Source organism: Coccinella septempunctata, chromosome 5, assembly GCF_907165205.1.
Source record: "Coccinella septempunctata chromosome 5, icCocSept1.1, whole genome shotgun sequence".
NCBI classification, from domain to species: Eukaryota; Metazoa; Arthropoda; class Insecta; order Coleoptera; family Coccinellidae; genus Coccinella; species Coccinella septempunctata.
In genome coordinates, this window is record NC_058193.1 from 3,617,771 (window position 1) to 3,633,058 (window position 15,288).

Genomic DNA, 15,288 nt, shown 5'->3' on the forward strand with positions numbered 1-15,288 from the left:
AGAAAAAGGCAAAAAAGAGTCAACATGAAAGGAGAAAGCTGAACAAGAGCGGGAAAATCAGAAGTTCAGGGAATTCCTGTTGCGTATTCAGAAGTCTATTCGTTGTGTTGAGTTTTGCCCCTGTGATATGCATTTTATCTAATGATTCACATAAACTTCTGATGTAAGGGAGATACAGGATGCAGTGCTCAATAGAAGGAACGTAGCCGATGCCTGAAAGAATGTATTCTGCGAAAGTAGACTTGTAAGGATTGTTGGTCGTAATGGCTTTGATGAGGTGTTCATCGATCCTTGTTTCGATGCTTCTAAAGGATCGGCCTCTGCAAAAACTTGCACATGAACAATCCAACCGATAAACTTCCATTTTCTCGACAGGACCGACTGGGTTATTATATTATATTATATTTGAAAGAGATTTGAATATTAAATTGTTTCAGGTATTTTTGTAGTGTAGGGAATAATTCAATGAGAAGGGGATCACATGATTAGTTGGTGGTGAGCTTTCGGTAAGTAGAGATCTTATCATCTTTCAAATGTAAAAGTAAGTCCAGAAATAGGGGTGCCGCTTATTTGTATTTCAACAGTGAAAGTAATTCTAGGATGTAGGGTGAATTCTGAGAGCACATCGAGGTTAGATTGGTTCCCAAAAAAAAAACACAAAATAGATCATCCAGATAGCGTTTCCAGAGCAGAATAAGTTTTTTGAACAGGTTGCTGTTTTTGAGTTAGGTTTCAAGATTTCGTCAATCTCCTCTATATATTATCCTTCACAGACATTACATCTACTTTTTAACGTTAATTCTGTTCATCATAATTCTTATTTGCGAAGTAATTGCACATTGTGATAAAATATCTATATATTTAATGTGACTTCTTCGTAGAACGGACAACATCCCGCTGATTTGAGACCAACAAGTGCTTCGACAAGCATCACAACCTCACATTTTCGTTTCTCAATAAACTTTTTAGGGTTTCCACTCCCAATCTCTGAAACAAATCAATTAAAAATCTTCTTGCACTAATTTGTCAGGAGCAAATTTTTCGTCTGATGAAGGACTCCGAAACGTTACAACATAAAATTATAATTTCAACGTAATTTATTTTCAGTTCATTGTCAGGCAACAATTTCTTCTAGTTAATTTGCTTCTGACAAATTAGTGCAAGAATTTACGCAGGAGCAAAGCTTTTTTCAACCACCAGTGCTAGCATCATAAATCATTTAAAAAACATATTTTCAATTTACGGAATACCCCAAATTTTAATTTCTGATGGGGGTCCACAATTCACAAGTCAAGAATTCAAAATTTTTTGTAATGAAATGTCCAGCCCATTGTATCCTCAATCAAATGGCATGGTTGAAAGGAGCATTCAAACTATCAAAAATTTGATCAAAAAATGTCAATATGATAAGAAAGATATTAATGCTGCTCTTTTGGTTTAACTCATATATCTAATAAGATTTTGAAATGACAAAGACGAAATTTTCGTGTCTGCTCCAAATTTTTTATTAAAAATTGCTACATATGTTTCGGCCCTTACAAAATTAGGGCCATCTTCAGGCATCTGCAGACAAATACAAAGATGTATGAAAACAGTAATAAAATAAAAGACAGCAACAGAAAAGTACATGGAAAGAGAAAACAACAGTACAAAGACAAAACAGTAAATCAACAAATATTGAGAGTCGAATTGTAAATTTAAGGAAAGTAACTTACATGTTTAAAATTATAACCGAAATTATTCGTCAAGAAAAGATGAAAGTAAATATGTCAAATTATCAGGGATCAACAAAGGTAAACAGAAATAGCAGAAAGAAGCGCGGAACACAGAAAAACACAGAAATGACTGAGTTTCTGTTGAGTGGCGAATATCGGGTTGTGTGAAGTATCAAAATTGGGAGAAAAGGGGGAAGAACGGAATCGGAGTCATCGCGATGGGAGAAGGCCGAGCAAATGCGGACAAATAAGCAGTTCAGGGAACTCCTGCTGGGTGTTCAGAAGTTTAGTTGGGGTGTTGTGTTTTGCCTTTGTGATATGTATCTTCTCCAATGAGTCACATAAACTTCTGTTTTGAGGTAGTGACAGGATGCAGGGCTCCAACGAAGGAACGTGGCCGGAGTTCGAGAGGATGTGCTCCGCGAAAGTGGACTTGTTGGGGTTGTTGGTCCTAATGGCTCTGAAGTGTTCATCGATCCTTGTTCTGATGCTTCTAAAGGATCGGCCTATGTAGAAACTACCACAAGAACATTCCAGCCGATAGACTCCCATTCTCTCGACTGGGTCGACCTTATCCTTACCTCTGGACAGGATTGCTCTAAGGGAGTTTTCAACTTTGAAGGATATCTGAATGTTGAACTTTTTTAGGTATTTTTGGATTCTCTCAGAAACCCCAGGAACATAAGGGATGCTCTTGAAAATAATGTTTTCATCTGATATAGGGGTTAAATGGGTGTTATGTCTATTCATGATCTTATGGGAAATCCTGCGAAAAGTGTTCTGGACCAAGTTCATAGGGAAGCCATTGTTGTGTGCTATTTGTAGTATAATGTTGTATTCCGTTTCGTAATCTTCAGCGGACAATGGAGTTGTCAACAGTCTATAGAAGAAGGAACGGAAGGCGGTAAGCTTGTACTGGAGTGGATGATTTGATGAGAAAGGGATCACATGATCAGTTGTTGTGGGCTTCCTGTAGATAGAGAATTCGATTTTATCATCTCTCGAGCGCAAAAGCAAGTCTAGAAACGGAAGGGTTCCATTTGTCTGTGCTTCAACGGTGAAGGTGATTCTAGGATGCAGTGTGTTAATGAAATCTAGGAACATATTGAGGTCAGATTGATCTCCCAGAAAGATGCAAAAAATGTCGTCCACATAGCGTCTCCAAAATAGAATGTGTTTTTTGAACAAGTTAGTGTCCTTGAGTTTATTTTCAAGATATTTAAGAAAACACTCTGCAAGCAATGGCGCCAGAGGAGATCCCATACTTAGGCCGTTTTTTTGGATGTAAAATCGGTTGTTGAATTTGAAAATGTTCTGCTCCAGGCAAACTTTTAGTAAAGCTGAGAGAGAAGACACAACATCGTCGCTAAGATCGGAAAAGGCCAAAAGTTGGTTGATTAATTCAGCGGCTTCAACCGGTGGAGTAGATGGGTATAAGTTGACTATATCGAAGGAGACCATGGTTGCTCCCTCGGGAAATTTGAGGTCTTTGATCTGATGCACCAGTTCTGAAGAATTTTTGATAGAGAATTCTGATCTGTTATCTAAATGGCGTTGAAAAACATCACAGAGGAAGGAAGACAAGCCGTGGGCAGGGGTGCCAACAAAGGAAACGATTGGGCGAACGGGTATGCCTGGTTTGTGGATCTTTGGCAAACTATATAACAGAGGAGTGACCGGTACAGACGAGGTAAGCCAATTTATTCTAAAATTGAAAAGTTGCAAAATATCTTTATTTTGTTTGATGGTAGAATTTACCTTCTTAAGAAAACCAGGTGTGAGATCTTTGGGGGTTGTGTCGAAATCTGTTGAATTTAGGAAGTCTTCAGTTTTGCAAATGTAATCAGACTTTCTCATGATCACGGTGCAGTTGCCCTTGTCAGCTTTGGTGACCAAGAGATTGTTTACGTTGATTTTGTTCAACAATGATTTTATGACATAGGAAGAACTCCCAAATTTTGTAGTTTGATGTCTTAAGAAGGATTTGATGATGTTAGTTGTCTCTAATGTTATGGTGGCCAAATTTTCTAATCTGCACCGATTAAAAATGTTCTCAATATGTGAGGTGAACGAGTCTAAAAGTACAGGAGAAGGCTTGAGAGGTGCGGAATATTCAAGGCCCTGGTTAAGAAGATCCTGTTCGGCAGATGATAGTGAAACGTCGGTCATGTTTAATGTTCTTGGGTGAAATTTAAACGTTGAATATACTGTTTGGGTTGGTTGTTCAGGAATATTGTGAGATCTCAAGTAGTTCAATTTCTTGGATAGTTTCTCAAAGCGTTTCTCACCCGCCAACTCCATCCTTTCCCGAGTTTTTCTCTCCAGGATATCCCTTATAGCTGGATGTAGGTAAGATGTAAGTTCCATATGCAATTTCCATATGTCGAGAAAAATTGCTTCTCTGAGTCTAAACTTGTGTCGGAGTTCTTGTTTTATCCAAAACCTAATAGCAAACCTCCTTGTTGACTCAGCTCAGATATCCTTCAAAGTTGAAAACTTCCTTAGAGCAATCCTGTCCAGAGGTAAGGATAAGGTCGACCCAGTCGAGAGAATGGGAGTCTATCGGCTGGAATGTTCTTGTGGTAGTTTCTATATAGGCCGATCCTTTAGAAGCATCAGAACAAGGATCGATGAACACTTCAGAGCCATTAGGACCAACAACCCCAACAAGTCCACTTTCGCGGAGCACATCCTCTCGAACTCCGGCCACGTTCCTTCGTTTCACTATCATCTGCCGAACAGGATCTTCTTAACCAGGGCCTTGAATATTCCGCACCTCTCAAGCCTTCTCCTGTACTTTTAGACTCGTTCACCTCACATATTGAGAACATTTTTAATCGGTGCAGATTAGAAAATTTGGCCACCATAACATTAGAGACAACTAACATCATCAAATCCTTCTTAAGACATCAAACTACAAAATTTGGGAGTTCTTCCTATGTCATAAAATCATTGTTGAACAAAATCAACGTAAACAATCTCTTGGTCACCAAAGCTGACAAGGGCAACTGCACCGTGATCATGAGAAAGTCTGATTACATTTGCAAAACTGAAGACTTCCTAAATTCAACAGATTTCGACACAACCCCCAAAGATCTCACACCTGGTTTTCTTAAGAAGGTAAATTCTACCATCAAACAAAATAAAGATATTTTGCAACTTTTCAATTTTAGAATAGATTGGCTTACCTCGTCTGTACCGGTCACTCCTCTGTTATATAGTTTGCCAAAGATCCACAAACCAGGCATACCCGTTCGCCCAATCGTTTCCTTTGTTGGCACCCCTGCCCACGGCTTGTCTTCCTTCCTCTGTGATGTTTTTCAACGCCATTTAGATAACAGATCAGAATTCTCTATCAAAAATTCTTCAGAACTGGTGCATCAGATCAAAGACCTCAAATTTCCCGAGGGAGCAACCATGGTCTCCTTCGATATAGTCAACTTATACCCATCTACTCCACCGGTTGAAGCCGCTGAATTAATCAACCAACTTTTGGCCTTTTCCGATCTTAGCGACGATGTTGTGTCTTCTCTCTCAGCTTTACTAAAAGTTTGCCTGGAGCAGAACATTTTCAAATTCAACAACCGATTTTACATCCAAAAAAACGGCCTAAGTATGGGATCTCCTCTGGCGCCATTGCTTGCAGAGTGTTTTCTTAAATATCTTGAAAATAAACTCAAGGACACTAACTTGTTCAAAAAACACATTCTATTTTGGAGACGCTATGTGGACGACATTTTTTGCATCTTTCTGGGAGATCAATCTGACCTCGATATGTTCCTAGATTTCATTAACACACTGCATCCTAGAATCACCTTCACCGTTGAAGCACAGACAAATGGAACCCTTCCGTTTCTAGACTTGCTTTTGCGCTCGAGAGATGATAAAATCGAATTCTCTATCTACAGGAAGCCCACAACAACTGATCATGTGATCCCTTTCTCATCAAATCATCCACTCCAGTACAAGCTTACCGCCTTCCGTTCCTTCTTCTATAGACTGTTGACAACTCCATTGTCCGCTGAAGATTACGAAACGGAATACAACATTATACTACAAATAGCACACAACAATGGCTTCCCTATGAACTTGGTCCAGAACACTTTTCGCAGGATTTCCCATAAGATCATGATTAGACATAACACCCATTTAACCCCTATATCAGATGAAAACATTATTTTCAAGAGCATCCCTTATGTTCCTGGGGTTTCTGAGAGAATCCAAAAATACCTAAAAAAGTTCAACATTCAGATATCCTTCAAAGTTGAAAACTCCCTTAGAGCAATCCTGTCCAGAGGTAAGGATAAGGTCGACCCAGTCGAGAGAATGGGAGTCTATCGGCTGGAATGTTCTTGTGGTAGTTTCTACATAGGCCGATCCTTTAGAAGCATCAGAACAAGGATCGATGAACACTTCAGAGCCATTAGGACCAACAACCCCAACAAGTCCACTTTCGCGGAGCACATCCTCTCGAACTCCGGCCACGTTCCTTCGTTGGAGCCCTGCATCCTGTCTCTACCTCAAAACAGAAGTTTATGTGACTCATTGGAGAAGATACATATCACAAAGGCAAAACACAACACCCCAACTAAACTTCTGAACACCCAGCAGGAGTTCCCTGAACTGCTTATTTGTCCGCATTTGCTCGGCCTTCTCCCATCGCGATGACTCCGATTCCGTTCTTCCCCATTTTCTCCCAATTTTGATACTTCGCACAACCCGATATTCGCCACTCAACAGAAACTCAGTCATTTCTGTGTTTTTCTGTGGTTTCTACACTTCTTTCTGCTATTTCTGTTTACCTTTGTTGATCCCTGATAATTTGACATATTTACTTTCATCTTTTCTTGACGAATAATTTCGGTTATAATTTTAAACATGTGAGTTACTTTCCTCAAATTTACAATTCGACTCTCAATATTTGTTGATTTACTGTTTTGTCTTTGTACTGTTGTTTTCTCTTTCGATGTACTTTTCTGTTGCTGTCTTTTATTTTATTACTGTTTTCATACATCTTTGTATTTGTCTGCAGATGCCTGAAGATGGCCCTAATTTTGTAAGGGCCGAAACATATGTAGCAATTTTTAATAAAGAATTTGGAGCAGACACGAAAATTTCGTCTTTTTCATTATTTATCAAACTCCAATGAACAGGATGGATAACAGATTTAATAAGATTTTGTCTCCCTCTGAAATTCTGTTCGAAAGAAAAATTAGAGGATTCTTACCAAATTTGAATTCAAACAAAAAAATAAATCTAAAGAAACAGGGTGTATTCATCAAAGAAAAGCAATTAAATCACAAATGTATTTTGATAGAAGAACAAAACACTTATCACCTTTAAATATAGGTCAAAAAGTTTATATTAGAGAAAATAAGCTTTGGATTCCAGGAGTTGTAATAAAGAAACATAATTCATATTCATACGTTGTGAAAGGAGATGAAACTAATAAATTGAAACGTAGAAATAGGTATTATTTGAAACCAATGTATATTAATAATCAATTGTATTATGATAGTGATGATGATGATGATTGTAACATTGATAAAAATGATGAAACATTGCCAGAAACTTCCAAATGTGAAATCGAATGTAAATCAGAAATTGAAAATAATGAGAAAAATGTAATTGATAATGAAATTGATGTTCAACCTTCAACATCTCGAACACCAGTCTCTCGATATGGAAGAAAGATTAAAAAACCTGATCTTTTATCCTATTCATAATTTGTAAATATAATTATTCTTATGTAAATGATATTGTGTATATTTATTCAATAATGCATAAATCAAATTTTTTTTTTTTTTGTAAAATAAGGGAGATGTAATATACTTGTGTCATTGCGCATCCACATGATAAGTGGGGATTTATTTATTTATTTATTTATTGAGAAACAAGAATACAAAACAGGTATTTCAACCCAAGAACAGTATTCATAGGTTACAAAAAATATATACAATCATTAGGCATCAACTTAAACATAGTGCAAATAAAGAAAAAAATCTAATACAAAACACTGAACCAAGAGCAACCAGTTATCAGACAGAAACAAAAAGAAAATCAATCTTGTGCTAAATAATGATGTTTCAACAACCTCTTATAGCGTATAAAGGGGATATTGAAGGGATCTAAATCGAAAGAGCTCGAGTTGAACTCACTCAAAATTCTGCAAAATGGAGAATACTTTGTAATGTTCAATCTTCGGAAAGGAACGGCAAACATGATACATGATTATTATTATAGCGAACCCACACAACGAAATACGAAATATAACAGTTGCTGTATTGATAATTCTGCATTTTAAAAATGCAGATATTGATCTACAGTGACTGCACAGTTTCTGTATTGATACTTCTGCATGATAGTTGCAGTATTTGATTTACAGTTACTGAACACTTTCTGTATTTATAATTCTGAATATCGAAAATGCAGTTTTTGATATACAGTGACTGCACAGTTTATGAATTCATAAATCTGCATTTTAAAAATGCAGTTTTTGACTTACAGTGACTGCACAGTTTCTGTATTGATATTTCTACATAAAAAATGCAGTATTTGATATACAGTTATTGTACACTTTCTGTATTGAAAATTCTGCATCTCGAAAATGCAGTTTTTGATAAACAGTGACAGCAAAGTTTCTGTACTTATAATTCTGCATTTTAAAAATGCTGTTTTTGACTTACAGTGACTGCACAGTTTCTGTATTGATATTTCTGCATAAAAAATTCACTGTTTGATAAACAGTTACTTTACACATTCTCTATTGATGATTCTGCATTTCGAAAATGCAGTTTTTTATATACAGCAACTGCTGACTGTGTTGATATTTCTGCATGAAACAATGCAGTATTTGATATACAGTTACTGTATATTCTCTGTATTGAGAATTCTGCATTGCGAAAATGCTGTTTTTTATGTGCAATGTGGCCCAATCTGAAATGGGAGTCCATCCCTGAATATTGCAATACTTGCACATAGAGTGGATCTAAACTGATAATATTCTTCTGTGTCCACTTCTTGATATATCTCAGCATGGTTTTTCCATGAAAATGAAGCCGTCGAAAAAATTGATCTCCGAGTACGCATTTTCCTTATTTTTTTCTCTAAATCTGTAGGTGTGCCACGAAATTTTATGAAACTTACTTAGAATGTATTCAGTGTAGTTTAAATTGCCATAACAGGTTCATAAACTTTTCCATATACAGGGTGACTTTCTATATGATTTCCGATAATATGAAAAAAATAGAGTCTGGTTCTGGAAACTGTTGAACCTTTACATCTGCTCTATGGGGATTAGCGTAGTCCTCCCACTCACCAAATTTGATGACTTTGTGATCATTCGTTCGTACACAAGAGCATTTTTGAAATATGACCCAAAACAGGAAGTGAGGGGTATTTTTGGAACCGGCTAAGTATATAGGGGAACTCCTCTGTACATAGAAGATGGTTCGTAATTGCAAGTTTCGATATGGTTACTGCACAATGACTGCTGCATACGAAGTGCAGCTTGCCGTAGAGTCCTAGCACAGTGACTGCTGCATTTAGGCTAGCCGCACATTGAAGGCAGTGTAGCCTAGCACACCACAGCGGAGTAACTATGTACATAGGAAAACTATTCCTCCTCTCTACCTGAACGATGCCCGCATATTGAGACTAACGTAGCCTAGCAAAGCATAGGGGAGGTACCATGGAACTATAGAGGAATGCGCGAATATTGCCAGTAGATAGTTAGTTGTTTCTGTGTTCTTAGTTAGTTTCTTCTAAAAATGTGGATCCAGCCGCTCAGCTGAACCTACTTTTGGATTCGAAATCAAATTCAGAAAATGGAAATATTTTGTTTTTATATAGTTTGTCCAAATTTTTGATAATCATTTCGAAGATTACATCTTTGTGCTTTTTACGCATTTAGTTATTGTTACTCGTATCGTAAATTCCGTTTTCATAAAATTTAACCGTTACATTTAAAAAAACGTGGTCACTCTGCAGAAGAAACTGTGCGAACTCTACAACCGACGCAGGGTAGACAGAGTACTCTGTTACTACGTCGCGTAGGCCTCGGCTCTGCTACGTCCAATATACGGCGTTCTATTCAATTGCATTTGTTACAAAATCCTCTACTAGGCTAGGTTCTGCTGTACTGTGATGGAATGCGCTCAATGTGCGGCAAACTTTAAAATGCAGATTTCTATACAGTTTTTGCATAAAGACTTCTGCATTCAGAGTGCAGCTTGCTGTACAGTTTCTGCACTTTATTGCTGCGTTCGAATTGCAGCTTGCTGTACAGTGATTACGAAACCATAGCTGTATTTGAAGTGCAGCTTCGCCTTACTGTGACTGTATGTCGAATGCAGTTTGTATAATACAGTAAGTGTACAGTTCACAGGAAATCGCCCTGTACAATCCAAACGAGTGGCTAGAGACCTAGTATATAGGGGAACTCATGTACATAGAATATTGGTTCGTAATTGCAAGTTTCGATATAGTTACTGCACAATGACTGCTGCATACAAGGTGCAGCTTGCCGTACAGTTCTTGCACAGTGATTGCTGCATTCAGAGTGCAGCTTGCTGTACAGTTTCTGCACAGTAATTCCTGCATTTAAAATACATCGTGCTGTACACTTTTTGTACAGTGACTCTTGCATTCAAAGTACAGTTTTTGCACCAGACTGTTGCATTTTCGGTTTGAGAGGGGTTTTTTCCTTTTTTTCAACTAGGAGATTTAGAAGTCAAGTATGATATGTATGAATATATATTTCTTTCATTTTTTATTCAGTTAGTTCTGTTGTGGATTCACTATCTGCTTGTAGCTTTTTTCTTGAATAAATAAATGAAACAATTGTGTATTGAACCCTCGTTCTCAATGATCATATACCTACCTATCGTGACTAGCTTTGGTAGATCTGTGATTGGCGTTATTGGCGGCCAGAGGATGCAGGAATTTGACAGTTTATCATTTTTCATTCATTGAAGACTGGCAAAGGGAAATGTATTGCGATTTTATTCATTAATCAAGGGGCTTAAGAATTTCTTAGTGTGTTGTTGTGTTGCAATCACCAGGTGAAAAAGTGGCTTGGAGTAGCCAAAGAAAGGAGCAAACACAAGAAGAAAACAAGTTTCAGAATACAATTTTGGTGATAGAATAGAATAGAATAGAATACATTTATCGATCCTTCCAGACATTAATAAAAATGTATAAGACACGTCAAGACAATTTCTGAAAAAAAATTAACATATTAAAGAACAAAAACAAAAGAAAAAAGAAATTTTTGATCTTAACATAACTTATCTTCTAAAAATTCTTCAACACTATAATAGCACTTGTTGATCAAAAGTAATTTGATCTGACTTTCAAATTGCTTGTCAGTCATACTCTTAAATTTTTTATTTAAGTGATTATAGAGCTTGGTGCCAATGAACATTGGTGATGAAGTGAACTTTGTGGTTCTGTGCATTGGAATGCATAGTACATCATCATTTCTAGTATTATATGCATGAAAATCAGTACACCTGTTCAAAAGGTGGATACTTTGTCGGATATAAATCAAAGTATTCAAAATGAAAATAGATGGCAAAGTCAAAATCTTGTACTGTTTGAAAATCGGCTTACAGGAATCTTGAGGTTTCAATTTGAAAATCATTCGTAGGATTTTTTTCTGGGTGATAAACACACGACCACTGACCGTTGACGACCCCCACAAAACCACATTATAACAAAGATGACTACAAACCATACCATAGTAAATTCGAAGCAGGGCATCTGTCTGAAAAGTGTTCTTGAGTCGGGATTTTGCATAATAGGACTTATTAAGTTTTTTACAAAGATGGTCTATGTGATGTTCCCATCTCAGATTACTATCAAGAAATAGTCCCAGAAATTTAACACAGTCTGTAGACTGTAATTCCTCTCCTTGGTAGTTTAAGGTGAGTGGTACTTCATTATGGCGAATTTGGAATCTGATAATTTCAGTCTTAGCCATGTTGGGAATGAGTGTATTTTTACGACACCAATTCGTGAATGCTTGAACAATGTACTCGCAGATTTCACGAAGCTCGTCAGCACTGCAAGCCTTAACTGCAACGGAAATATCATCCGCGAATAAGATCAATATATAAGCAACAATATATTCTGGTAAATCATTTATGAATAGTAGAAAAAGAAGCGGTCCCAGGACTGAGCCCTGAGGGACGCCAAGATCAGTGACATATTCCTGTGACTCGGAATCATCTATTCGTACAAAAATCCTACGTTTCGACAGGTAGGACCTTATCCAATCAAGGAACACACCCCTAAAACCCATTTGGTACATTTTATCAATTATGAATTGATGCTGGTAAAGATTGTGAAATTTTAGATTGAGTTCTCAATTTTATATACTTGGTTTGCATTATATGTTTTTTGATATAAATCGATTATTATTCCATCATTCAATGGGAATTGGAATTTCTGTTAAGACAAGGAATATATGGCTAGATATAGCTATATCTTTTTGGTTGAGGCCTGGAAAAACATTGGATATTTGGTGGACATCAGCGATCCAGGAAACGCCAAGAATATGTCCATTTTGTTACAATTTATGTTCAAAATGATTTCATATTGGACCAAATATGGAGATCCATTGGATATATGTATTGCATGATTCGAACATACTTTGGGCATCCATCGAATGTCCTTGTGTTTATTGAGACGGAACAAATTATAGAGAAGTTTTGCATACTGAACTTTTCGTTTTCTTCGAATGGATGAATAAATAATAAGTGAAGTCTGATGTTGTTTCGAACGTATATATATATATATATATATTATATGTAGTTCCTTAATTAGAACACATTAAGAAAAACTGTTCGAAGTTGTCTAGTGTGGAGTATTGAATCAAGACTTTAGCCAACTACTGAATGGAAATACATCAAAGATTATATATTTTGGTAATGTAGGGTCAATTTTGAGGTACGAAATTGTTTTAAGGGGAGAGAACTGCAAAATTACGTCACTATTTGTAATCCAGAAACGAAAAACCTCTTGGAAATATGCATAATTGAGATTCTTGTAGAGGCAAATTCAGAAGCATTGTCATATTGAACATATTTGTTTGTATATACAGGGTATACCAAGTTCGAGGGCCTCCAGACGTTTCTGGAGAACTGGACCTATTTGAAATCTGAAAATTTGGATTATGATATTTTTCGACATTATCTACTGAGCTAAAATATTCTTGAAGCCTAAGCACTTTCAGTTGTACAAGGATTGAAAGTAATTTTTTCCGAAAAAATTTTTTTATTTTTTCTTTCCTGATATGAATATTCAATTCTGAATTTATTTCTGTTCGAATCGTTGCATTTGTCCAAACGGTTTTCAAAATATTGTGGAAAAACTGGAAAAAAAGAGATATGCGTATTCAGTATTATGTTCGATATTCCTATTCTAAATATCTTGAGCACAAACCGTTTTCAAATTTTTGAAGGCTAAGAAGGTAGGAATATTGTTCACTTTCCGAATTTCGAAAAACTTGCCACAGGGTGTTCCAAATGTTGTGTCAAAAATGGGGATAAAGATTTTCCCATAACTTTCGTTTTTCAAAAAATTAGAACCCTAGTTTTTTATGATTGCGTTTGGGTCTGCGAAGAAAAATAATTATAGTGTTCTTACATGTTAGTGCTCCTACAATGAATAATTCCTGCGTTATTCAGGATTTTTTGAATTTATGTCGTACGTAAGTATAATTAATATGTATATGAATTATTTCATATACATGGTAAATGTAACCGAGTTATATGTAGAACCTGTCGAACTTTTAACGAGAAGTATTATTACTTTTCATAACTGAGAAGATCATTCGAAGATATGTTTCAAACTTTTCAAGTTTTGGAAGTGTAAGAGAACCTAGAGTATACAGAAGAAGGTTTGTTGATTGGATAGAAAATGAAATTAATGTATCAACTTATTTCGAAGCAAATGAGAATTCTTCTATTCGATGTGCAGAACACAAAATCAATTTGTGCAAAGTTTAGTAAATCGAAGTCTGAAAAAGCACAAAATGCGTGACCTTAAATATAAGAAAAAAAATATAAAAAGATTAAAGTTCTGTAGAAGAATAAAACAGAAAATTGAAAATGATGAAATTTTTTTGACAAGAATCATTAGGACAGACGAAGCGAAGTTCAATCAGGGTGTCTTCAATAAGAAAAATTCTCATATTTGGAAAAGTGAGAATCCCCATTAAAAGAGACAGAGAAAATTTTAGACAAAATTTAATTTGAATGTGTTTGTGCTTTTGATGGATAATGAAGTGCGCTATTATATCTATGAAGAAAATCTGAACGCAGAAATTTTTTTTGAAATTCTCATAACTTTTGTTTCTGATTTCTTAGATGAATTCCAATTGAGTAAGTCGAGTACCGCATACTACCAATTGGATGGAGCTCCAGCATACAGTTCGCTGGAGGTTTCTGAAGAACTCAATAAAATTTTGGACGGCGTTCCTCATTCTCTTGGCCCCCAAGATCTCCTGACCTTACACCACTGGACTTTTATTTATGGGGTACAATAAAAAATAAGGTGTATGAAACACCCATTCGGAACAAAGGAAATTTCATAGGTCGTATTGAGATTGCCTTCCGATCACTACAGGGTGAGGAAATCTGACGAGCAACTAACCGTGGTGTTTTGAGGCGTATACATAAGTGTCTAGAAGGAAATGGCCATCATTTTCAAAATATCATCTGGAATTTTTCTCTTATTCATTCAAATTATGTATTTTGAGTTTTTTTTTTCAAATCAATGAATTCAGAAAAGAGGTTCGTCACTTGTGGATTATTGAGAAAATTTATCTTCCGTGACCACAGATTATTGATATAAAACAGATATTATCAATTTTACTCTACGTACGACATAAAATCTGGAAATTATTCATTTTTAGAGCATTGACATTTATTTTTCTTCGTAGAATTCAACGCAATTATAAAAAAAGAGGGTTCTAATTTGAAAGACGAAAGTTATGAGCAAATCTTGATCCCAATTTTTGAAACAGCAATTGGAACACTCTGTGGCAAGTTTTTCGAAATTCAGGAAATGTGCAATATTGCCACATTCTTCGACTTCAAAAATATGAAAACGGTTTGTACTCAAGATATTGAGGGCCGGTACTTTCACGTGCGAATAAATAAATTTATTCGATAGATAAATCTTATTCATAGAATAAGTAAAAATGCTGTCTTTTCAGTTTCAGATGGTGATATTCATCGAATAAATCTGTCATTGAAACATAATAATAAGAGTTTATTTGTCATAGATCGAATATTGGTACGTCATTATTGGTTGAATATTTTAAATTCTTGATGTATGGTTATTCTTTTTGTGATTTTCACGAAATATTTGCTTTCTAGTTGGAATTATGACAATTTCTACAATGCGATGTCTTATTTTACATTAATCAGTGAAAAGTAGTATACCGTGCTTTCATAGAATTATTTTTCGTCAAATAATTTCATTTAAAAGCACCGAAATAAGGTATCCTTCAGATAGGAAATTATTTGACAGATACTTATTGACAGTGAATAAAATTTATTCGAAG

General features: G+C 35.9%; 2 protein-coding genes across 2 annotated transcripts; one reads left to right on the top strand and one right to left on the bottom strand.

The window, feature by feature from the left end:
• Positions 1-1,925: 1,925 nt before the first annotated feature.
• LOC123313080 lies at positions 1,926-3,884 on the bottom strand. Its single transcript, XM_044897777.1, has one exon. The coding sequence runs from the start codon at positions 3,882-3,884 to the stop codon at positions 1,926-1,928; it is 1,959 nt and encodes a 652-aa protein (XP_044753712.1).
• An 852-nt stretch (positions 3,885-4,736) lies between these two features.
• On the top strand, positions 4,737-6,383 carry LOC123313085. Its single transcript, XM_044897789.1, has one exon. The coding sequence runs from the start codon at positions 4,737-4,739 to the stop codon at positions 6,381-6,383; it is 1,647 nt and encodes a 548-aa protein (XP_044753724.1).
• The last annotated feature ends 8,905 nt before the right edge of the window (positions 6,384-15,288 follow it).